At 42.0% G+C, this 23573-nt stretch overlaps 2 protein-coding genes across 2 annotated transcripts in view; one reads left to right on the top strand and one right to left on the bottom strand.

Annotated features, from left to right (window-relative positions):
* TMEM213 (transmembrane protein 213) overlaps nucleotides 1-23573 on the bottom strand; it is a 67373-nt gene that overhangs the window by 12062 nt on the left and 31738 nt on the right. The gene's annotated exons all lie outside the window — the stretch shown is intronic.
* Nucleotides 892-23573, top strand: part of ATP6V0A4 (ATPase H+ transporting V0 subunit a4) — a 45625-nt gene continuing 22943 nt past the window's right edge. The window contains exons 1-10 of the mRNA XM_077468764.1: nucleotides 892-1058; nucleotides 4970-5141; nucleotides 5669-5747; nucleotides 6673-6770; nucleotides 6904-7029; nucleotides 10701-10798; nucleotides 16112-16238; nucleotides 16997-17079; nucleotides 20125-20218; nucleotides 20803-21015. Coding sequence (XP_077324890.1) covers nucleotides 5025-5141; nucleotides 5669-5747; nucleotides 6673-6770; nucleotides 6904-7029; nucleotides 10701-10798; nucleotides 16112-16238; nucleotides 16997-17079; nucleotides 20125-20218; nucleotides 20803-21015 — 1035 coding nt within the window. The 5' untranslated portion in view covers nucleotides 892-1058; nucleotides 4970-5024. The remainder of the gene's footprint in view (nucleotides 1059-4969; nucleotides 5142-5668; nucleotides 5748-6672; nucleotides 6771-6903; nucleotides 7030-10700; nucleotides 10799-16111; nucleotides 16239-16996; nucleotides 17080-20124; nucleotides 20219-20802; nucleotides 21016-23573) is intronic.

Below are 23573 nucleotides of genomic sequence, written 5' to 3'. Positions count from 1 at the left end.
CTTTACAACATTAATATTCAGTCTCATTCACACTGGCAGCAGCCCTTGCTGCCCCTTTAAAAAGCGATGATGTCCCTTTTCAGAGAATGGTACAAGAGCAACTGCCAGACATGAGCATATACTGTCACCTTCTGAATGACAGTTTTTTTTTTTTTTTGGCAACTGAATGAGGATTTTGAATAGAAATAGTGCACTGCAAGCTCACCATTTATCGTGCAAATGTGGGGTGGCCCTGTTTGCTTCAATGGGGAGTCATTTTTACTGTGTGCAAGCCTGTCCAGCCCTCATTGCAGCTAAGGGGTTGGTAAAACCACAGCTTAACCACCTTTTTTTTTTTTTTTAATATACCACCGGGCGCCTTTGTGAATTAGCCCCTATGGGGCAGAGCAGAAAATGATGCAAAATTGTGCAGAAGGGTTTGAGAAGCTCCAGGCAGTTCAGCTCAATCAGATGATGGGGTCTGGTCTATTAAAAAAAATATTTTGTCTCCCAGAAGACTTTTGGGAATCCAAACTGTCAAAAATAACACAGTTCAGCTTGGGACATCTGAATCAATGACATTCGGTCTGAATCTAACATCAACTGGGTTTCAGGATCAGCTTTAAAAAGCTCTGACTTTTTTCTGACAGCTTTTTTTTTTGACCTTGTGAACATGTTTACTAAGCATTAAAACAATATAATAAAATAAATGAAATAAATAAATAAAATAATAATTTAATGTGCATTTGGTGTGTCCTGAAATATATGAACATTTTTAGGGAGGAGAGTCTGGCACTGTCCTTGGAGGTCGGAGATGGTCAATCAGTGGGTGATAAGTTCATCCTGGAGGCTGGGAGGTTTAGTACATAGCTGCTCTGTTATTACCGACAACTCTGCCTGTGCTGATACTACACATAGAGGAGGAGAGAACCGGTCTGATGCTGCCTGACTCCGCTCTACTCCTGAGGACCATTCATGGAGGAGGAGGAGGCCCAGCACCTCCCAGCACCCTGAGCCTACACTCATCAACTGAGACAAACTAACTGGCTGTCAGTGTGCCCAGATCCTCCTAGAAACAGGTAAGACCCCCAACCAATCTGCGTTCTCTGGGGCATACATTTCTCCTGTCCTACCTACTCTTCTGTTTGTCTTCTAATGAGATTTTGTTTTGTTTTTTTGTTTTTTTACTGCTCTTCATCTTTTGACTTTCCATCAAATACAAGTTACAAGTTTTTTGTAGAACAGAAATTCGGTAAATTGTATCCATAGATATGTAGATGCGTCTCCAAATCTGTGCGCCTGTACTATCGCTGTACAAGTGATTTTTCCCTATCGGATATTTTTTGGGCCTAAAGGTAGGCTATGGGTTCAGCAGTGTCCACGGGAACATCTTCTCAAGTTTATTTAGTTTTCATAAACTCCTGCAACTTTTACCTACCATGCTGGAGAATATTAGGGAAAAAAAAACTGTAGTATAAACTTAAGTAGTTATAATTTATAACAATAGCCGTAACAATAATATTATTAATATTAGTCATGATAAATGTTTTATTATTATATGTAACAATGCGGTCTTATTTGTAATACTTGTAAAACTTCTAGAAATGTAACTTTTATGTATGTTTTATTGACTATATACTTTTTAACTTTTTTTTTTTTTTTTTTGTAGTATTAATAACAATATAATAAGTGATATTAGCTATAGAAATATTATTAAAGTGTGAATCCAGACACATTTTATTGTTTTTTTTATGGAAGATTTGGAAAGGATTGGAACTGTTGTGGAATTTTAATACTAAACAGGGCTTTATAAGAGAGATTTTCCCTCACTTCCTGTAACGCTGACAATAGTTTTACCAGACAGAAATTGAAAAACAAACCCTTTTTCAAGGATACATACAGGAACAAAAATTGACAGGGGCTCTAACATTTTATATATATATATATATATATATATATATATATATATATATATATATATATATATATATAATCATAACTCTGTCTGTGTTGCTTTTAAAGATTACCTCTCACTTCCTGTCTGGCTAACCCATTGTCACCAGGACAGGAAGTGAGGTGACATCTCTCTCTTTCATGAAGCCCCAGAAAGCAGTAAATACCCAATCCAACAGGGGCTCTACTGCATACCCTATCCATTAACAACAAATTAAAATGTGGACTTTACATACAGTATATATTGATATCATCATGATCATAACTTTTTTAACCCTAAAAAATATATTAAGTACATTTTTGCACTGTATAAATACCTTTTTTTTCTTTTTAACTCTCCTGATCCAGATTGAGAAGGTGGAATAATCAAAACAGCTCCTAATATTTTATAATTCTTCTATGTGCAAAAGGTAAAAATAGTGTAGCGCTTCTATGGTGATAAGTGTAATCAATATAAATTAAAAGGATAATCATATAACAGAGATCATATGAATAATATGGATAGGTGAAGAAAAAGTCCAAAAATGGGCACAATTTTCCACAATGCAGCTGGCACGAGGATGGCCGAACCGCCTCAAAGCAGGAGGGAGATCCCACTAAACGAATGTGTCCATGTGAATCAGCTTGTCTGTAAACATCAAGGAAGGTAGATAAATACTTCTTACCAACTCTGTTGGACTCACACAGTCGTATGACAGTTGAGTCTGAAAGGCTTGAGGTCACAATCTGGGACCAAGGAGTGGATCGGGGGAGGTCCGTCGAACTGGTGAGGAAACTCCAAGCGGCTGTATGCCCGATGATGTATTTCACAGATGGAACATCAGGATAGTTTATAATCCAGCTCAGACGCGGCCCATTACACAACGATACTCCAATCTCCCCAAGATGGGGAGGAAGATGTTTGGGGGTTCAGACCAAAAAGAAGAAAGGGGAAAAGAAAAAAGGGCTCCACATGGTGCGGGTCAGACGGTATAAAATAGTAATTTATTAAAGTCAAAAAATTATTAATGACTTAGTGATCACAGAAAATGGAATAAAATGAAACTAAAAGCAATGTAGGGTGCCAACAGCTAGCCCGACGCATGCCCCTGTCGAAGACATATGTGTCGAAACGCGTCGGGCTAGCTGTTGGCACCCTACATTGCTTTTAGTTTCATTTTATTCCATTTTCTGTGATCACTAAGTCATTAATAATTTTTTGACTTTAATAAATTACTATTTTATACCGTCTGACCCGCACCATGTGGAGCCCTTTTTTCTTTTCCCCTTTCTTCTTTTTGGTCTGAACCCCCAAACATCTTCCTCCCCATCTTGGGGAGATCGGAGTATCGTTGTGTAATGGGCCGCGTCTGAGCTGGATTATAAACTATCCTGATGTTCCATCTGTGAAATACATCATCGGGCATACAGCCGTTTGGAGTTTCCTCACCAGTTCGACGGACCTCCCCCGATCCACTCCTTGGTCCCAGATTGTGACCTCAAGCCTTTCAGACTCAACTGTCATACGACTGTGTGAGTCCAACAGAGTTGGTAAGAAGTATTTATCTACCTTCCTTGATGTTTACAGACAAGCTGATTCACATGGACACATTCGTTTAGTGGGATCTCCCTCCTGCTTTGAGGCGGTTCGGCCATCCTCGTGCCAGCTGCATTGTGGAAAATTGTGCCCATTTTTGGACTTTTTCTTCACCTATCCATATTATTCATATGATCTCTGTTATATGATTATCCTCTTAATTTATATTGATTACACTTATCACCATAGAAGCGCTACACTATTTTTACCTTTTGCTTGTTGAACTTTGTTTGTTTTTGGTGTTGGCTGCTGTTTCGGCTGTTGTGGCTGTTTTTCTGTATATATTTGACTATAGCGCAGTGTTTTTCCCCCTATTTCTAATTCTTCTATATGCCTGGCTGTTAAAGATAGTGGTTTCAGACACAAACACAGCAGCATACATATAACCAAACATATGCTGCCATGGTTTGGAGCCAGGAAAGCAAAATGTCAGTAATTTTACCATCTTTTACAGAAAGCCTTGTCCTCTTTCTGATTTGGGAGAGAAGCATTGTGCATGAATAGGAAGTCTTGAAAATGCTATCTGCTTGGGGAACAATAATAACTGCATTAGTGCATGGCATAAAAATGTATTCAATGTGTTTTGGGGAGATTTGGGGTATTATTAAACCTGTTGGCTCTGGGCACTGCAGTCCATGTCCTAAAATAACAGTGTTCCAGAGTGCCTGCTGACTGCTGTGTTGGTAGGCTTGTCACTGCAGACATGGCAGAAACTCTGGGACACAATTTTTCTTTTTTATCTTTTTTTTTAATACCAACTGCACTCCTGAAGAACCCCCTGAAATGCGATGGCTATGTTTTTCATCATACACTAAGTGATTATTGCTCTTCAACTCTCTGGAGTTTCAAAGACTTTCTGTTCACACATGGCACTCCTCACCCATCTCCATAATCTTCACATGCTTGAAGGCACCAACTTTGAGGACCCTCTATGACCCATCATGAGTTGAGCTGCCACAGATCTACTCACCATACCAACAAGGTCTAACGCTCATTCGCCCATACACTACAACATTTTTCTGAAATGACACTAAGATTGTTAAGTGGTCAAGTTTAGTTATGAAAGTGCTTGGTATAGCTTTTCTATAAGAACGTTTCCCCTCTCCTCATAGAAAGGGGAAGTGCTGGTTTATGAAGTCTGTAGGCAAGTGAAGAATCTTCCCACTTGCTGAGAAACCGATTAGGTGACATCTTCCATCGAAGAACTGTCATCTGCTTTCAAATCACTGTGAGGACGCCTTTGTGTAGAAAGCTAAGGATGGACACTCATAATTAATTCTATTATATCTACACTTCTATTTTAATGCAAATTTGTACTTGTTACATTTATGCCTTTAGACTTAATTCAAAAAGCTTTAACACAAGGATGAGGATCTCTAGTCATGACTGTTGTTTTTTAATCTCTTTGGACTTTACTGAAAATAGCTGTTGCTCATCTGGTACTTTGTGTGTCTGATGCAGATAGAGGTGTCTGGTTGGGTTCGGCTGATCTGGTGTCCAGCACCCAGCTCTCAAGATGGGCTCCCTGTTCCGCAGTGAAGAGATGGGCCTGACGCAGCTCATCCTACAGGTGGAGGCCGGGTACTGCTGCATCGCTGAGCTGGGCGAACTTGGCCTGGTGCAGTTCCGGGATGTAAGTATCCCCATTCATTGGTAGATGTGAATATATAATCTCCTTTCATGTTCCATCATTCTTTCCCCATGTATGTTTCTGTCATCCTGGCCAAATCCTGTCTGTCAGGAGCTTGCATCCCACTTGTTTTACCATACAGTACCCCATGGCCTTGAGCACCCTCACTGGCACCAACAACTCACCCAATGCCATACCATGGCCAAAAAATATAAATCATTTTACCTTTTTACCTCTTTTTTGTTATCCCCCTTGCCATAGAACATAAGGAAGGTGACAACATGTTTCAGATCCTGCAATTCTGGACTGCTAATTAGCAAATTAGTGATTTCTCTAGAATATATACTGCTATGTACCACTCAGCAACATTCTGCTATCATTTATAGAAGTGGAACTTGTCTGCACAAATCAATTTAGGAAACTAGACCTCCCTAGACTCCCATTTTTACTTGCTATAAAATTATAGTGAACAGTCTGAGTGATCACTATGTTGTTGTATGTTATCCTTAACACTTCCTGATGTCTTACAGCTAAATGCATCAGTGAATAATTTCCAGAGGCGGTTTGTGAATGAAGTGCGCAGATGTGAGGGGATGGAGAGAATCCTGCGTGAGTATCCAACCAGCTCACCATTGGAGTATCAGATAGGGCAAGTCTATTATGTGTCCAGACTGTGCTGGTACGCAGGGGCCCAGCAAAACAAAGAGGGCCCCAGCAATTTCTTCACACACTTTTACCATATTCCGACAACACACAGTTTTATCATATTCCGACAAATGGAAAAACATTTTGTTTTTCAGATTTTCCCCCACTTTCTGTGTGTTGAAACCATTGCCACTGTGACATGAAAGTGAGAGGAAGTAATGGAGCCTTGTATAGCGCTAGAGCCTTACAGCACATATAATCTTTAACTATGCTATCTAACACTAAAAAAAGGTTTAGGCTATACACCATGTTCTCAAATCTTTAAAAATCCCCCCCCCCTTCGACACGTTCTTCCCTAGGCCCCTCAATACAGTCAGCAGTGTCAACCTCCCCTTTCCTCCCTACTTAGCTCCTCGAATGGTTGTAGCCTCCTGCAGAAAAGCCTCTCCTATGCCAGCATGCTGCTGAGCAGGTCCTTTTATCTTTTATGTGGAGCAGTGGTCTCTCTGCAGAGGTCCACCAAGCCTATGGTCCGAGCTAGTGCTCTCCAATCAGAAGGGAGCATGAGATTTGCTGATTGAGGGGCTATAGTTCTGATTCAACAGGGGACATGTTGGAGCTTTGCAGGGAGGCCACTGCTTCCATGCAAAGAAAAAAGGATCCTTGTATGCATCATGCTGACAGGAGACAGGCTGTTCTACTCATTCTGTGGCGGCTTTAAAAAGAATATGACATGTAGGATTTAGGAAACCTTTTAAACTGATGTGCCTGAATGTATTTAGATGATTAAAACATTAGCATTTCATTGGGCTTTAAATAGGCTACAGTGTATTTCGCTGAATCGAAATCTCCCCATTTTGCTCATCCCTCATCTTTAATTAAATTACAGGTTTCCTGGAGTGTGAAATGCAGAATGACAAGATTGTAATCCCAACCCCGGAGAAGCCCCCGCAGACCCCTCTGCCCCGAGAGATGATAGACCTGGAGGTAAGTGACACGGTGGCGAGGTAGGCGGGGGGTGTAGCATTGTACGTCTCTTTGGGGTCTATCTTACTCTGGGGATGAAGGAGGGTCTTCGGAGGTATGAGGAACTAACCATCTCTGCACCCCCCCACACCAGACCGTTTTGGAGAAGCTGGAAGGGGAGCTGCAAGAGGTGAACCGAAACCAGCAAACCCTGAAGCAGAACTTCCTGGAGCTGACAGAACTCAAACATCTCCTGAAGAAGACTCAAGATTTCTTTGAGGTAAGATTTCCAAGCATATTACTGATCCAATACGTGTGCCATGTAAAGCCAGGGTTCTGGGTTTAGTCCCTGGCAGGTATACAGTCTGCATGGTCTCTGTATGTTATCTCTGTGTTTGCTCCACTTCCTTTTTACAGTGCAATAGCTGACTATGGATTGTGTGTGACCATGGTGGGCCATTGCAATCTCTCTAGCAGAGACTGATGTGACCTCTTTTTTATACTTTGTTAAGTGCACAGGACTTGCTTGTTTCAGCTACTGTCAAGCTCACCGACAGTTAAGAGCCGAGGCTTGCTATGCTAGAGTTGTTAATGGAAGAGGGAAGTTTGGCCAGATGGTTTACACAACACAAAGTCGAGTTTATTCAACAAACCAGTAGATGACCTTTAGAAGACAACGTGACTGAAGACATTGTTTTCAACAAACAGGCTTTGTACTAATTAAATGAAGAAAAAATAAAAAAAGAAGCGCTGCTCAATCAGTTGCTCGTTGTTCCCTTGTCTATGGAGCAAATCTTTCAAGGTCCTGTTCTGGTGACAACTCTACAATCACTATCAGTCCTGGTGACAACAGTGATCAGGATAAACAGAGGGGCTGAATCTCAACAGCGAAGAAACAGACAGCAGTAATGCCTGGTTCCCACCTATGCATTTTTTAGTGTGTTTTCAGTTTTGCAGAAACACACTACAGTCCATTTAACATGCTTTCCTATGGATGTAGTTCACATCTGTGACTTTTTTGTGGTTTTTGGTTCCGTAGACTTCAATGGATCTAAAGTGTGTATTGAAAAACGCAAAATGCACCTGCAAATTGAAACCTGCAACCTGTATAGGTGTGAATCAGACCTAAAAACCTAGATACATGCTTAAGAGGCGCAGGATCTCCTATTTTTTTTTATATATTTTTTTAATTTTGTCTTTTACAGAACATATGGCAATGAGATACCTTCCTATTCAAAAGTACACCAACACTAGCAATGAAAGCGCATACAGATTTCCTATTTTGACCCATTATATATACTCTATTTTAATACAATATTCAGAATAACCATTTTATTAGCTAAGCTGAGTTAATTTGGTAAGGCTGCTCACATACACCAGAATACCCCAAACAAATGGGGGGTCCTGAAGGAAGTCCAAATTTCTAGAAAATAGTAACACTACACCAGGGATCAGAAAGTCCCCCAAATTTTTTTTTAATAAATAATTAATGGAAAAAGAAAGCCAATGCATACTGGGGGTTCAAATACTCATTCTCCATTAGTCTCAATTCACATCTATGCATGTTTCTTTTGAGCATTTCTGCAGTGCTTTTTGCGGCGTTGCTGCATTTTTGGATGTGATTTTACCACAATTTTGCCGCAATTTTTTTTTACACTGTATCTAGCTGGTTGCTAAGGAGAGGGCTGGGAAGCCGGCTGCCACATCCTTAGCAACCAATGAGTCCTCAGCTATCAGCTTGGCATGGGGTCCCCCCAGGTCCATACCAGGCCCTTGGGTCTAGTATGGATTCGGAGGGGACCCTCACGCCGAAATTTAAAAAAAAAATGCCGTGGGGGTCCCCTCAAGATCCATACCAGACCCTTATCTGAGCATGCAGCCCGGCAGGTCAGGAAAGGGAGGGGATGAGCGAGCCCCCCCCCTCTTGAACCATACCAGGCCGCATGCCCTCCACATGGGGTGATGGGTGCTTTGGAGCGGGGGGGGGGGGGCTCTGTGCTCCCCACCCCAAAGCACCTTGTCCCCATGTTGATGGTGACAAGGGCCTCTTCCCAACAACCCTTGCCCTATGGTTGTCGGGGTCTGCAGGCGGGGGGCTTATTGGAATCTGGAAGCCCCCTTTAACAAGTGGGCCCCCGGATTACATACACTTTAAAGAGCAGCTCCAGTCTGTAAAAAAGAACAATTAAAAGTCAGCAGCTACAAATGCTATAGCTGCTGACCTTTAGGACACTTACCTGTCCAGCAATTCCGCAATGTTGGCACCCCGAGCCAATTCATCAACCGGCTTCAGTTGTAGGCACCGACATTCTAAGTAAGGGAAGCCAGCAGTGAAGCCTTCAGGCTTCACGATCGGTATCCTTCTGCGCGAGTGTGAGTCTTGCTGTACTTTCTGTGTGGCTGACACACAAAGGTCCCAGAAGGCAACAGGGGGGAAGGAGGGAGGCCATAAATGTCGTAGATCACCAATCGGCGATCTAACCTGGAAGTGGGAGTGTGTACCTGTCATAACCAGGTACCAGTTCCCCCCCCCCCCCCCCCAAAAAAGTGCCAAATTTGGCAGTGGAGAGCGGGGAGAGTGCAAACAAGTGGAGCTTCCCCTCCTGGGTGGAGCTTTACTTTAAGTTGTCTCTAAAAAAAAAATTCAAACATGTCCAGTTTTAAGCTTTTATTGTAAATCACATTTTCGATCAATTTTTTTTAAACTTTAATTGTCCACCTTTGTACCCTCTCCAAAATTCATGTCCTTCTGAGCCCTTGTACACACGGTCGGACATTCCGATGGAAAATGTCAGATCGGACCGTGTTGTCGGATGGGCTCCATCTGACTTTTTCCGTCTGAATATCTGACCAACAAAGTTTGAGAGCTGGATATAAAATTTTCCGACAACATGATCTGATCGGACTTTGTCTGATCGTTTGTAGAGAATTCCGATCGGACAAAGGGCCACGCATGCTCAGATCAAAGTACAAAAGCAAAGCTATTGGCTACTAGGCTGAATGTGGTCCCGTCGGAACAAACGAACGTCATCACGTTCTGAACGATCAGATTTTCCGACAACTTTGTCCGACCGTGTGTATGCAACACCAGTTTCGGACAAAATCCGTCGGAAAAAATCAGTCGGATTTTGTGGTTGGAATTTCCGACCGTGTGTACAAGGGCTTAGGCTCCATTCACCCCAAGGCAGCTGCGACGGTGCGCACACATTTTTGCACAATTTCATGTTTCACACTTAGGGCAGTCCATTTATTTTAATAGGCTACCCTACGTGCAAAAAAATCACACAGAAGGAGCACGTGACCCTTTTTAAATATGGTTACCTTGTTTACTATGGATTTAGGCACATGTGTTAGCGAGGTGCATGTGGGCGCCATTAAGAATTAATACCACAGTTGCATGCCTGGAAAAGGGATGCGTGTTTTTGTGCGTTGCAGTAACAACTGAATTAACCTAGCCTACTTGTGACTGAAACTTGTATGTCTTGATCTAGAAGCACAGAAGAAATGATATCCAGAAGTAAAAAGTCCAAAATGAAACTTGTTTATTTTCTAAAATATCATGAAACACAATGACATGTTTTGAAGGACTCAGAACCTGTCACCGACCCATAAGGTACTATTATTCCTTTGGCATTCCTAAACCTCGACATTCAAGTCCAAGTCCTCCATGAACGTGCTTGAAATGTACCTAAATACTCAGAAACCTTGAGAAATCCCCAAAATAGCTTATTCAGAGCCACCACAGCATAAAAATTTAAACTGAGATATTGAAATGTAGCAAACAATAATGGTCATTTTTATGAAGCAGATGAAAGAGTTGGACCCAACAGTTAATCCAAGTGAGGAAAACCTTATCACTGTGCTGTTTGTAAAACATCCTTTAATACAAATTGAAAGTTTCCATGACCCTCTACTTTACATTGTCATTCTCAATTATAATGTTTTTTGCAGGCAGAAGCCAATTTACCAGATGATTTCTTCAATGAAGACACCAGCAGCCTTTTGGAGCTCCGAACCATCCCTACCGCAGCTGCTGCTGGGAAACTTGGGTGAGTTTGGGGACCTGAGGGACCTTGCTGGCTTCTACATCATTAGTTAGCATTTTCTGAAATACTGGTCAGTCCCACCAACTTTATGAATGATGGGTACAGAGTGCTTTCACATTTATGAAGTGTTAATGCAGTCATAGATCATCAGTCACTCTTTATAGAGGCTTATGCCACGTACACACAACCGGACTTTTCGACAGCAAAGGTCCGACAGAGTGAATCCGTCGGACAATTCGATCGTGTGTGGGCTCCATCGGACCTTTGCTGTCCGAAAATCTGACAGACTTTAGAAATAGAACGTTTCAAATTTTTTCGCCGGAACTCCGCCAGACTCAGCTCCTATCGAGAAATCTGCTCGTGTGTATGCTAGTCCGACAGATGAAAACCGACGCGAGGGCAGCTATTGGCTACTGGCTATGAACTTCCTTATTCTATTCCGGTCATATGTCATCACGTTCAAATCCGTCGGACTTTGGTGTGATTGTGTGTGGCCAAGTCCGTTCATTCGGAAAGTCCGTCGGAACTCTGCCAAAAGTCAGTCGGAAAGACTGCCGGACCTAGTCCGTCAAAAAGTCCGGTCGTGTGTACACGGCATAAGTCACAAAGTTGTGATTTACCAGTTACCCTCCACGGATGCATTGTAGTATGCAGAGTAAAGACGCTGTGTATTTCTTGTGCCTGGGATGTCCTGGAGTTGCATATAGCTACCCATAAACTGGAATGAGTGAAAGCAACTGCAGTTATGCATGAAACCTTAGGTTACTTGCATATGGTACTGATATTTGAACATCAGTATTGCTGGCCAAAATGTCTTGCTTTTATTTTGTATTTGCACACATTTGTGCATGTATTTGCGTGTAAAATAAATTCTAGCTCTCAGAATGGAATTTAAACCTCTTCAAATTACAATTTTATGCGCATGCATGCGCGTAATTGCGTGCCTATGCGTGTACATGCACAAAATACTGACCGGTAACTCAGATGTTTACGCATCTTTGAAAAGGGCTGCATTTAGATCAGTACCAAAAAATGTCTATGCTTCTGCACATGGCTAATGTCTGCGTTTAGCCAATACACCAACTCACGCTGAGAAAATTCTCGCAGCGAATGTTTTCACATTCGGTCATTGTTCTACAAAAAGGTAAAATCACTACAAGGATTATGAATTGCACACAATAATAAATCGTTAACAGGACTAGTCACTGACAGATAAATAATAAAGGTAATTGGTCTTTTTCTATTGTAATCACCTGAAATCATTTGTTACAAACGCAATTGTAATGTTTTTATCAGTTTTTATTTACTAGACTGACCCCCCTCAAAATGTTTTTTTTAAATTAAATAGAAAAGAGAAAAATATAACCAATACTAAAAGAAAAACTTAAAAGAAAACTTCCCTGTTATTACGGTAAATAAAAGAAACAAAAGAAAAAAAGGCAAGACAAATGTAGCTGCCATCTTGCTAATAGGTGGTAAGATGTCTAGTTAAACCTGGCCCCCTTAATTTCTATAGGGCCAGTTCACAGCAGAATACAATGTGGGTAAGGCATGTTCCATGGGCAATTTGCAGCCCATTCAAATGAATAGGCTGCAAAATAACACCCCACGGGAACTTGCAGGAATCACACATGAATGAAGTCCTTATCCCTGTGCAATTCAGGTGTGAATCGGCCCTGTCAATGTATTGCATGTATAGTGTATCTGAAGCCAAAAAAAGTTTTCTTTGTTTTTTGATAGAGTAATAGTTTTTTATTTGCTTTTTTGTTGTACCTGCTAGGAAGATTCTTTTACTTTATTTGTCCTGGTGACCATTGCCACCAGTGCTGAAAGTGATGGGAAATTGTCACCAGAACAGAAATACATGGGGTTATTGGTTACGGTGACAACTATTTAGAGACGGCCATAGATGGATCGAATCTCGGCCGGTTCAGCGAGATTCAATCGATCTATGGGCAGGCTGATTGTACCCAATTCAATCCATTGATCGACTTGGGTACAACCAGCCTATCATTTTTTTTTTAAAGCATGTGAATACTGCTCCTGGCCATAGCTGGTAGCAGTAATTGTATTTTGCCAGTTGGGAAGGTTCCACGTGCCCCTCCCAAGCAGAATACAATAGCACAGCAGGAGGGATTCCCCCATTAACAATACATGTGTTGATGGGTGAATCTAGCAATTTTATTTTTTTCCTTCCACCCGTGGTAGTCTACGGTCCAATTAGTCTATGGTTTGCCTTAGAGGGGATTTATGTCACTTTTGAGAGCTTTCCTCGTACGTCCTGTAGTGTCTATAGGACAGATAGTGAAAGACAACCTCCTCAATGGGACACAGATAGCAAAGAATTACTGAAAAAATGGCTTGAGATATACACTATATTGTCAAAAGTATTGGGGCACATGAACTTTAATGGCATCCCTCTCTTAGTCTGTAGGGTTCAATATTAAGTTGGCACACCCTTTGCAGCTATAACAGCTTCAACTCTTCTGGGAAGGCTGTCCACAAGGTTTAGGAGTGTGTCTATGGCAATGTTTGACCATTCTTCCAGAAGCGCGTTTGTGAGGTCAGGCACTGATGTGGATGAGAAGGCCTCGCTCGCAGTCTCTGCTCTTATTCATCCTAAAGCTATTCACTCAGGTTGAGGTCAGAACTCTGTGCAGGAAAGTCCAGCTCCTCCACCCCAAACTCACTCCTCCATGCCCTTATGGACCTTTCTTTGAGGACTAGTGTGCAGTTATATTGGAACATTTAGGGGCCATCCCCAAACTGTTCCCACAAAGTTGAGAGCATGAAATTGTCCAAAATGTCTTGGTATGCTGACATCTTAAGAGTTCCCTTCACTGGAACTAAGGAGCCAAGCCCAACCCTTGAAGTTGACCCCCATACCATACCCCTCCCCCCCCCCACCATATGATTTGGACCAGTTCATAAAGCAAGGTCCATAAAGACCTGGATGAGTGAGTTTGGGGTGGTTAACTTGATTGGCCTGCACAGAGTCCTGACCCAACCCGATAGAACACCTTTGGGATGAATTAAAGCGGAGACTGTGAGCCAGGCCTTCTCGTACAACACCAGTGTCTGGTCAAACAGTCCCATAGACACACTCCTAAACCTTGTGGACAGCCTTCCCAGAAGATTTGATGCTGTTATAGCTGCAAAGGATGGGCCAACTCAATATTAGACCTTACTGACTAAGACTGGGATGCCATTAAAGTTCATGTGCTTGTAAAAAGGCAAGCCTCCCAATACATTTGACAATATGGTGTACTTTAATCATCCTGGAGACCAAGACAAGAGTACTCCATTTCGAATAAGGATTTTTTAGAATCCCCCTCAGCTCTAGTAATTGTCTGGATGCTTTTCTCAGAAGTCTGCATTGAGTTTGCAGCCAAATTACAGGCAACAGTATTTTATGGAGAGATAAACTGATTTTTTTTTTTGCAAATAATAAATAAATAAATATATATATATATATATATATATATATATGTATTTATATACATATATATATATATATATATATATACAGTATCTCACAAAAGTGAGTACACCCCTCATGTTTTATTTATATATATATATATATATATATATATATATAACATGACAATAAGATATATTCATACCTTTTAATGTGACAACACTGAAGAAATGACACTTTGCTACAATATAAAGTAGTGAGTGTACAGCTTGTATAACAGTGTACATTTGCTGTCCCCTCAAAATAACTCACCACACAGCCATTAATGTATAAACTGCTGGCAACAAAAGTGAGTACACCCCTAAGTGAAAATGTCCATATTGGGCCCAAAGTTTCAATATTTTGTGTGGCCACCATTATTTTCTAGCATTGCCTTAACCCTCTTGGGCATGGAGTTCACCAGAGCTTCACAGGTTGCCACTGGAGTCCTCTTCCACTCCTCCATGACAACATCTTGGAGCTGATGGATGTTAGAGACCTTGTGCTCCTCCACCTTCCATTTGAGGATCCCCCACAGATCCTCAATAGGGTTTAGGTCTGGAGACATGCTTGGCCAGTCCATCACCTTTACCCTCAGCTTCTTTAGCAAGGCAGTGGTCAGCTTGGGGGTGTGTTTGGAGTCGTTAACATGTTGGAATACGGCCCGGTCTCCGAAGGGAGGGGATCATGCTCTGCTTCAGTATGTCACAGTCGCTTGACATCATCTGAACAAAATAAGTTTATCTTGGTCTCATCGGACCACAGGACATGGTTCCAGTAATCCATGTCCTTAGTCTGCTTGGCTTCAGCAAACTGTTTGTGGGCTTTCTTGTGCATCATCTTTAGAAGAGGCTTACTTCTGGGATGACCACTAAGCAGACCAATTTGATGAAGTGTACGGCGTACGGTCTGAGTACTGACAGGCTGACCCCCCCACAACCTTTGCAGCAATGCTGGCAGCACTCATACGTTTATTTCCCAAAGACAACCTCTGGATATGACACTGAGCACGAGCACTCAACTTCTTTGGTCTACCATGGTGAGGCCTGTTCTGAGTGGAACCTGTCCTACCACTGTATGGTCTTGGCCACTGTGCTGCAGCTCAGTTTCAGGGTCTTGATAATCTTCGTATAGCTTAGTCCATCTTTATGTAGAGCAACAATTCTTTCTTTCAGATCCTCAGAGAGTTTTTTACCATGAGGTGCCATGTTGAACTTCCAGTGACCAGTGTGAGAGTGATAACACCAAATTTAACACACCTGCTCCCCGTTCACACCTGAGACCTTGTAACACCAACGAGTCACATGACACCGGGAAGGGAAAATGGCTAATTGGTCCCAATTTGGACATATTCACTTAGGGGTGTACTCACTTTTGTTGCCAGCAGTTTAGACATTAATGGCTGTGTGTTGAGTAATTTTGAGGGGACAGCAAATTTACACTGTTATACAAGCTGTACACTTAATAATTTACATTGTAGCAAAGGGTAATTCCTTCAGTGTTGTCACATGAAAAGATATAATAAAATATTTACAAAAATGTGAGGGGTGTACTCACTTTTGTGAGATATATATATATATAATCTTGTCAAAAGTTGTATTCCTTGCTCTCAACAACAACACTGTTGTTGAGAGCAAGGAAAGCTGAGTTTGTAATATCCCCTTTCTTTTTTCAGTCCTCTGTAAATAGTTCAAATTGTATCTATGTAAGATAAAGGACAACTTTGTGTCCAGAAAGGTGACACCGCCAGGTGTGGGCCTCATGAATTCATCAATGGGGGATTAAAACGTTTCTTGAGGAATCCAATAGACAATCTCGGTGTGTGTTCCCTTCTCTTGTCAATGGCTCTCTTGTCTCAGGTTCACCGCCGGGGTGATCGGGAGGGAGAGGATGGCCGCCTTTGAGAGACTGCTGTGGAGGGTCTGCAGGGGGAATATTTACCTGAAATATAGTGAGCTGGACACCACGCTGGAGGACCCGGTCACTGTAAGGAGCAAAATAATACTATACCTCATCTGTCCATTATTTGCCACTCTGGGCTCTCGTCTAAGGGCAGACATAAGTTACAAGTATGGAAATAAGCACTTTGCAGCTGAACAGTAATTTTGCATGTAAAATGTTATCTGGCACAACTGCTTTCCATTTTAATGGGTTTTATTGAGAGTATGGCCACCCAAGCACCTTTACTGTGTTACTGAACAATTGTAATGATCATATGACATCATCACAGTTCCATCTTCTGACTGATCACATGGTAACATCACACTTGCTTTGACTACAGTTGCTCTGAGTGATCACATGGTACCATGCCTTGCCATAATTCACTTCATTGGCACTCAATGATCACATGACACCAGTGCACTCCCATCCTTTTCCACTTTTGTTATTGATGATCACATGATATCATTAAAGTAGCAACCCTCAACATGTTTAGCTTAATCCATTAAGCACAATAAAATAAACATTCCCCAGTATTTGGTACAATTCTTACCCCAGCGCTTGCAGTTTACAATTTTCATTGCTGCCAGATCCTGTTCTTTCAGTGCTGCTTTCCTGAACTTCTGGTCTTCACAGGAAAGAGCTATAACAGTGGACAGTGCAGTCTCCAGTCAGTCTGTTACCTGTAGAAAGGAGGGGGGGAGGCCATCCTAGGCTATGGGGCTGATAATGACTGTGGTTGCTTCTTTAGCTCCTCTTCTGTATCATGAATCACATATTACAATTTTCTTTTTACACTTTTTCAGAAAGAAGAGGTGAAGAAAAACGTTTTCATCATCTTCTACCAGGGAGAGCAGCTCAAACAAAAAATAAAGAAGATTTGTGATGGGTAAGTGGTAACTCCCCACCCCCTCCCCTTCCCCCTAGCTCCACCTAGTGGTGGTTTTAACTAAGACTGAAAACAAGAAATGAGTGCACATTTGAGATGATAAATACGCTTGAGGTAATTGTAGCCGTATTAGTGCGATTGCGACAGAGACAATTGAGTACTGAGACCCAACATTTTGTGTTGCTCCCCCCCCCCATATACAAAAATAGACAATAGATTTTAAATAGCAGAGCCTTTTCCAGCATGACTCTGTGAGGACAGCAAGAGCAAAACAAAGGTATAAAGGCTTTGTTTGCAAACTTGCTTGATTTTCCCAACTATACTAAATCTGATAAGGTGTCTCATTATATCATTTAGCCCTGGTTCACATCAGTGCAGCTTTGAAATCGTGTTATTTCAGTGGGATTTCAAAGCCGCAGATCAGTGCGATTTGGACCTCCAATTTCATTGTGCCTTGCAAATTCATTTAAAGTGGTGTTAAACTCTGTTTTACCACTTATACCTGCAGGTAAGCCTACAGTGCCTTGAAAAAGTATTCATACCCCTTTAAATTTTCCGCATTTTGTCATGTTGTATTTTATTGGGATTTCATGTGATAGACCAACACAAAGTTGCACATAATCATGAAATGGAACAAAAATGATAAATGGTTTTCAACATTTTTTATAAATAAATCTGTGAAAAGTGTGGCGTGCATTTGTATTCAGCCCCCCTGAGTCAATACTTTGTAGAACCACCTTTCACTGCAATTACAGCTGCAATTCTTTTTGGGGATGTCTCTACCAGCTTTGCACATCTAGAGAGTGACATTTGCCCATTCTTCTTTGCAAAATAGTTTAAGCTCTGTCAGATTGGATGGAGAGTATCTGTGAACAGCAATTTTCAAGTCTTTCCACAGATTCTCAATTACATTTAGGTCTGGACTTTGACTGGACCATTCTAAGCCCTTGTACACACGGTCGGAGAATCCGTCGGAATGTGTCCTATCGGACCGTGTCGTCGGATAATCCGACTGTGTGTGGTATGCATCCGACTGATTCCGTCGGACCCAATTTTCCAACATGTTGGAAATATTTCCCAACCAACTGGGCCGATTGGACATACTCCGATCATGTGTAGAGAATGTGCTCAGATCAAATTCCTACATCAAAGCTATTGGCTACTAGCCTGAATGTAGTCCCATCGTAACGAAATTACGTCATCACGTTCTGAAAGATCGGATTTTTCGACAACTTTGTCCGACCGTGTGTATGCAACAGTTTCGGACAAAATCCGACAGACAAAATCCAACGGATTTGGTTGTCGAAATCTCCGACCGTGTGTACAGGGGCTAACACATTAATATGCTTTGATCTAAACCATTCCATTGTAACTCTAGCTGTATGTTTAGGGTCGTTGTCCTGCTGGAAGGTGAACCTCCGCCGCAGTCTCAAGTCTTTTGCAGACTCTAACAGGTTTTCTTCTAAGACTACCCTGTATTTGGCTCCCTCCATCTTCCCATCAACTCTGACCAGTTTTCCTGTCCTTACTGAGGAAAAGCATCCCCATAATATAATGCTGTCACCACCATGTTTCACAGTGGGGATGGTGTGTTCAGCATGGTGTGCAGTGTTAGTTTTCCACCACACAAAGCGTTTTGCTTTTAGACCAAAAAGTTCAATTTTGGTCTCATCTGACCAGAGCACCTTCTTCCACATGTTTGCTGTGTCCCCCACATGGCTTCTCGCAAACTGGACTTCTTATCGCTTTCTTTCAACAATGGCTTTCTTCTTGCCACTCTTCCATAAAGGCCAGATTTATGGAGTGCATGACTAATAGTTGTCCTGTGGACAGATTCTTCCACCTGAGCTGTGGATCTCTGCAGGTCCTCCAGAGTTACCATGGGCCTCTTGGCTGCTTCACTGATTAATGCTCTCCTTGCCTGGCTTGTCAGTTTAGGTGGATGGCCCTGTCCCGGTAGGTTTGCAGTTGTGCCATTCTCTTTCCATTTTCGGATGATGGATTGAACAGTGCTCCATGAGATGTTCAAAGCTTGGGATATTTTTTATAAAACCTAACACTGCTTTAAAGTTCTCCACAACTTTATCCATGACCTCTCTGGTGTGTTCCTTGGCCTTCATGATGCTGTTTGTTCACTAAGGTTCTCTAACAAACCTCTGAGGCCTTCACAGAACAGCTGTATTTATACAGAGATTAAATTACACACAGGTGGACTCTATTTACTAAATAGGTGACTTCTGAAGGCATTTGGTTTCACAAGATTTTAGTTAGGGATATCAGAGTAAAGGGGGCTGAATATGCACGCCACACTTTTCAGATATTTATTTGAACAAAGTTTTTAAAACCATTTATCATTTTCTTTCCACTTCACAATTGTGTGCCAATTATGTGCCACTTTGTTCCACCCACCCACTTGTGACACTAGCAAATCAATATTTATTATTATCTTCCGGCTTCTCCTCCCAGATTGGGTTGGCCGGGAGGAGAAGCCAAGAAGGCCGCTGAGGGTCTGAGTGTGGGGGGGGGCTGTGGAGGGCTGAGTGCAGACCTAGGATGGTTTGTTTGCCACCCCCTTAAAAAAGTTTAGCACCAGCCGCCATTGAACTTGAGTAACCAGCACAGAGCCCTAAAGTCAACCTTACTGAACATATTTGGGGGGAGTTGGAACACTGATTGTGAGGCAGACTTTCTCATCCAACATCAGCCCTGGATCTCACAAATGGACACAAATTCCGATAGACAGAAGAAAGCTGGAGGCTGTTATAGCAGAAAAGAGCTAATCCATATTAATAGCCGTGGTTTTTGGAATGGGTTGTCCAATAAGATCATATAAGTGTGATGTTTAAGTGTCCGAAGATGTTTGGCCATATAGTATATATTGGATGAACTGAGGCTGTGTGATGTTGTTACCATATCATAAACAATCTCTCAGTAATCTATATCTGTCACAGAATACACTGCAGATGTCTGTAAGGTAGCTTTCTAATATGTAACCAGTCTATCTGTATGTGATCCTTCCCGATGTAACTTTCCTGTTCTGTACAGTTTCAAAGCCACAGTCTATCCTTGCCCAGAGACCGCCAGTGAGCGAAGAGACATGGCAGCTGATGTAAATACTAGGATTGAAGATTTAAATGCGGTAAGTGAGCAGTAGAGACCCCACATCTCTGAATGATGAGACTTGTTTGCATAGGTGTCCGCAGCCTATTGCATTGGGGTGTGCACCCCAAATGTATTAAAACATGGACGGTGTTAGTAGGGCAGTGGATGGTGTCAGTCCTTTTTATTTTTATTATTTTTTTATTATTTAAAAAATAATAATTTAGGAGCCCCTTTGGGAGGGGGCTTTGGTGAAATATAAGCAGGGGGAATCTGCGGTGCACAGTGTGAATAGGGTGTGCTCAGGCACACTCGGCATACCCCCTACACACGTCTATGCTTGTTTATATGTTTCTATGACTTATTACACAATCAACCAACACTATGACAAAAGAATTACTACGTACTAAAGGTTTAACAAAAAATGTCATATTTGTAGAACACACTATTAGCATTTAATGCAAAGAAATATTTTCGGGAAAAAAATATTAATATGCTCCTTATTTATATTTCTATAATAAAATGTTTTGCTTCATATTTTATTTCTGTTGTGGGTTTAGATGTGTTTTGTGGTTATCTTCTCATCCCCGGATGACAGTACATTGTCACTCCATCTCCCTACAGGTTATCACCCAAACCGAATCTCATCGCCAGCGCGTCCTGCTGGAAGCAGCCCAGAATCTCAGCAAATGGACTGTTAAAGTGAAGAAAATGAAGGCAGTGTATCATGTACTAAACCTGTGCAACATTGACGTCACCCAGCAGTGTGTCATCGCTGAAATCTGGTGCCCTGTATCTGACAAAGAGCGCATCAAACGGTCATTGCACCTTGGCATGGTGAGTGTACATGGGTATATTTATTCATGTAAGATATAACTTGCAGTGATGCCACTCCACTCCTATACTGTATAACTTAACTCTGCAGACTCTGATGTAAGGGTTGCTCTGAGAACCCTGATTATAGGGGAATGCTGGAAACTTTGATGTAAGTGGGGGCTCTGGTTAGAAGAGACCCCCTGATATCACAGTTCCCCTTTACACATATCAGAAACCATGAATCAGACTGAGAAGTACAATTAAATCACACTTGTTTGTTAACCCTTTCATGACTAAGCCTATTTTTGGCATTTGGTGTTTACAAGTTAAAAAATATATATTATTATACATATTTTTTGCTAGAAAATTACTTGGAACCCCCAAACATTATATATATTTTTTTAGCAGAGACTCTAGAGTATAAAACGGCGATTGTTGCAATATTTTATGTCACACGGTATTTGCGCAGCGGTGTTTTAAACGCAACTTTTTGGGAAAAGGGACCCTTTCATGAATAAAAAAAAAAAACAGTAAAATTAGCCCAATTTTTTTGCATAATGTGAAAGATAATGTTACACCGAGTAAATAGATACCAAACATGTCACACTTTATAATCGCACACACTTGTGGATTGACGACAAAGTATGGTACCTAAAAATCTCAATAGGCAACGCTTTAATTTTTTTTTACGGTTACCAGGTTAGAGTTACAGAGGAGGTCTAGTGCTAGAATTATTGCTCTCGCTCTGACGATAGCGGCGATACCTCACATGTGTGATTTGAACACCGTTTACATATACGCGGGTGCGACTTCCGTATGCGTTTTCTTTGCTTCACGAGCTCGCGGGGACAGCGGGCGCTTTAAAAAAATATATATTTATTTATTTATTTTATAATGACTAAATTGTTTAAAAAATTGATCACTTTTATTGCTGTCACAAGGAATGTAAACATCCCTTGTGACAGTAATAGGTGGTGACAGGTACTCTTTATGGATGGATCGGGGGTCTAAAAGACCCCCCACCCCTCCTTTACACTTCAATGTATTCATATCGCCAAAAACGGCGATTCTGAATACCGTATATTTTTTTTTAAACCGGCGCCATTGGCAGCCGAGTAAACGGGAAGTGACGTCATGACGTCGTTTCCGTGTTTACTATGAGGAGACTGGAACGAAGCCGGCTTCGTTCCAGTTGCTCCCCAGCGGCCGGAGGCATAACACACGGAATCGGTGCTCCCGATCGAACGGGAGCACCGGTAACAACGGCGGGAGGCAGCGGGAGGGGGGGAGGTCCCCTCCCGCTCCTCCAGCATAACAGCCGAGCGGCTTTTAGCCGCATCGGTTGTTATGGCTGGAAAGCCAATTGCCTGCTGAAGAAAACGGTACCGGGATGATGCCTGCAGCTGCGGGCATCATCCCGGTATACCCCCGGAAGCCGAGTACGCAGATCTGCGTACGCTCGGCAGGAAGGGGTTAAATAAAAAGGTAAATAGAAAAAGCGTAGTCAAAGCATAGCCAGAGTCCAGTAACCGGATCGAGTAGTCAGCCAGGCCAGAGTTCAATAACCAGATTGGATAATCAGCCAGGCCAGAAGTCAGGGATCCAAGTAGAGCAACAGCAAGCAGGATAAGGAGCCAGAAGGGATGTCAGCAAGCCAGTGATTAAACAGAACCGCAGGAGATGGTTTCTTGTGATGTGACCAAGGCGAAGGTGGAGGTGAAGTGAGCTGGACAGCTTTAAGTAGGCAGGTCAGACAAGCATGATCAGGAACAGCTGGTAACTGTGGAGAGAGATGAGAGCTAGCAAGTAGCCGACAGCTGAGCAGCCAGCCCAGAGAAGGAAGGGCTAAGCCAGCCCTGACAACACACCAGAGTCTACGGCATTCCTTCTTACATCATTACATCAGAGTTCAGAGTTCCCCCATAAATTAGAGTCCCTAGAGTTCTTCTCCATTACATCAGAATCTGCAGAACCCCCCCCCCCCCCCCCCTTAGAGTGTAAGGGAACTCAGCGAGTTCAGCTGTAAAGGGGAACTCTACAGGTTCAGATGTAAGGGGAAACTGTGGATTCAGATGTAAAAGGAGACTATGTGGATTCAGATGTAAAAGGAAATTATGCAGATTCAGATGTAAAGGGGAACTTTGTGGATTCAGATGTAAAAGGAAATGATGTGGATTCAGATGTAAAAGGAAACTATGTGGATTTAGATATAAAAGGAACATATGTGGATTCAGATGTAAAGGGGAACTCTGTGGATTCAGATGTAAAGGGGAACTCTGTGGATTCAGATGTAAATGGGAACTCTGTGGATTCAGAAGTAAAGGGGAACTCTGTGGATTCAGATGTAAAGGGGAACTCTGCGGATTCAGATGTAAAGGGGAACTCTGCGGATTCAGATGTAAAGTGGAACTCTGTGGATTCAGATGTAATGGGGAACTCTGCGGATTCAGATGTAAAGCGGGAACTCTTGTGATTAAATTAATATGATTAGAAATATAATTTAATCACAAAAAATATATGTATAGTGTATAATATGAAAAAATTATTTGCTGTGCGCCACAAAAGTGGGGTTTGGCTTA

Source organism: Lithobates pipiens, unplaced genomic scaffold (assembly GCF_037356315.1).
Source record: "Lithobates pipiens isolate NorthernLeopardFrog02 unplaced genomic scaffold, aLitPip1_a1.2 Scaffold_8, whole genome shotgun sequence".
Taxonomy (NCBI): Eukaryota; Metazoa; Chordata; class Amphibia; order Anura; family Ranidae; genus Lithobates; species Lithobates pipiens.
This window is presented reverse-complemented; position numbering and strand designations above follow the sequence as displayed.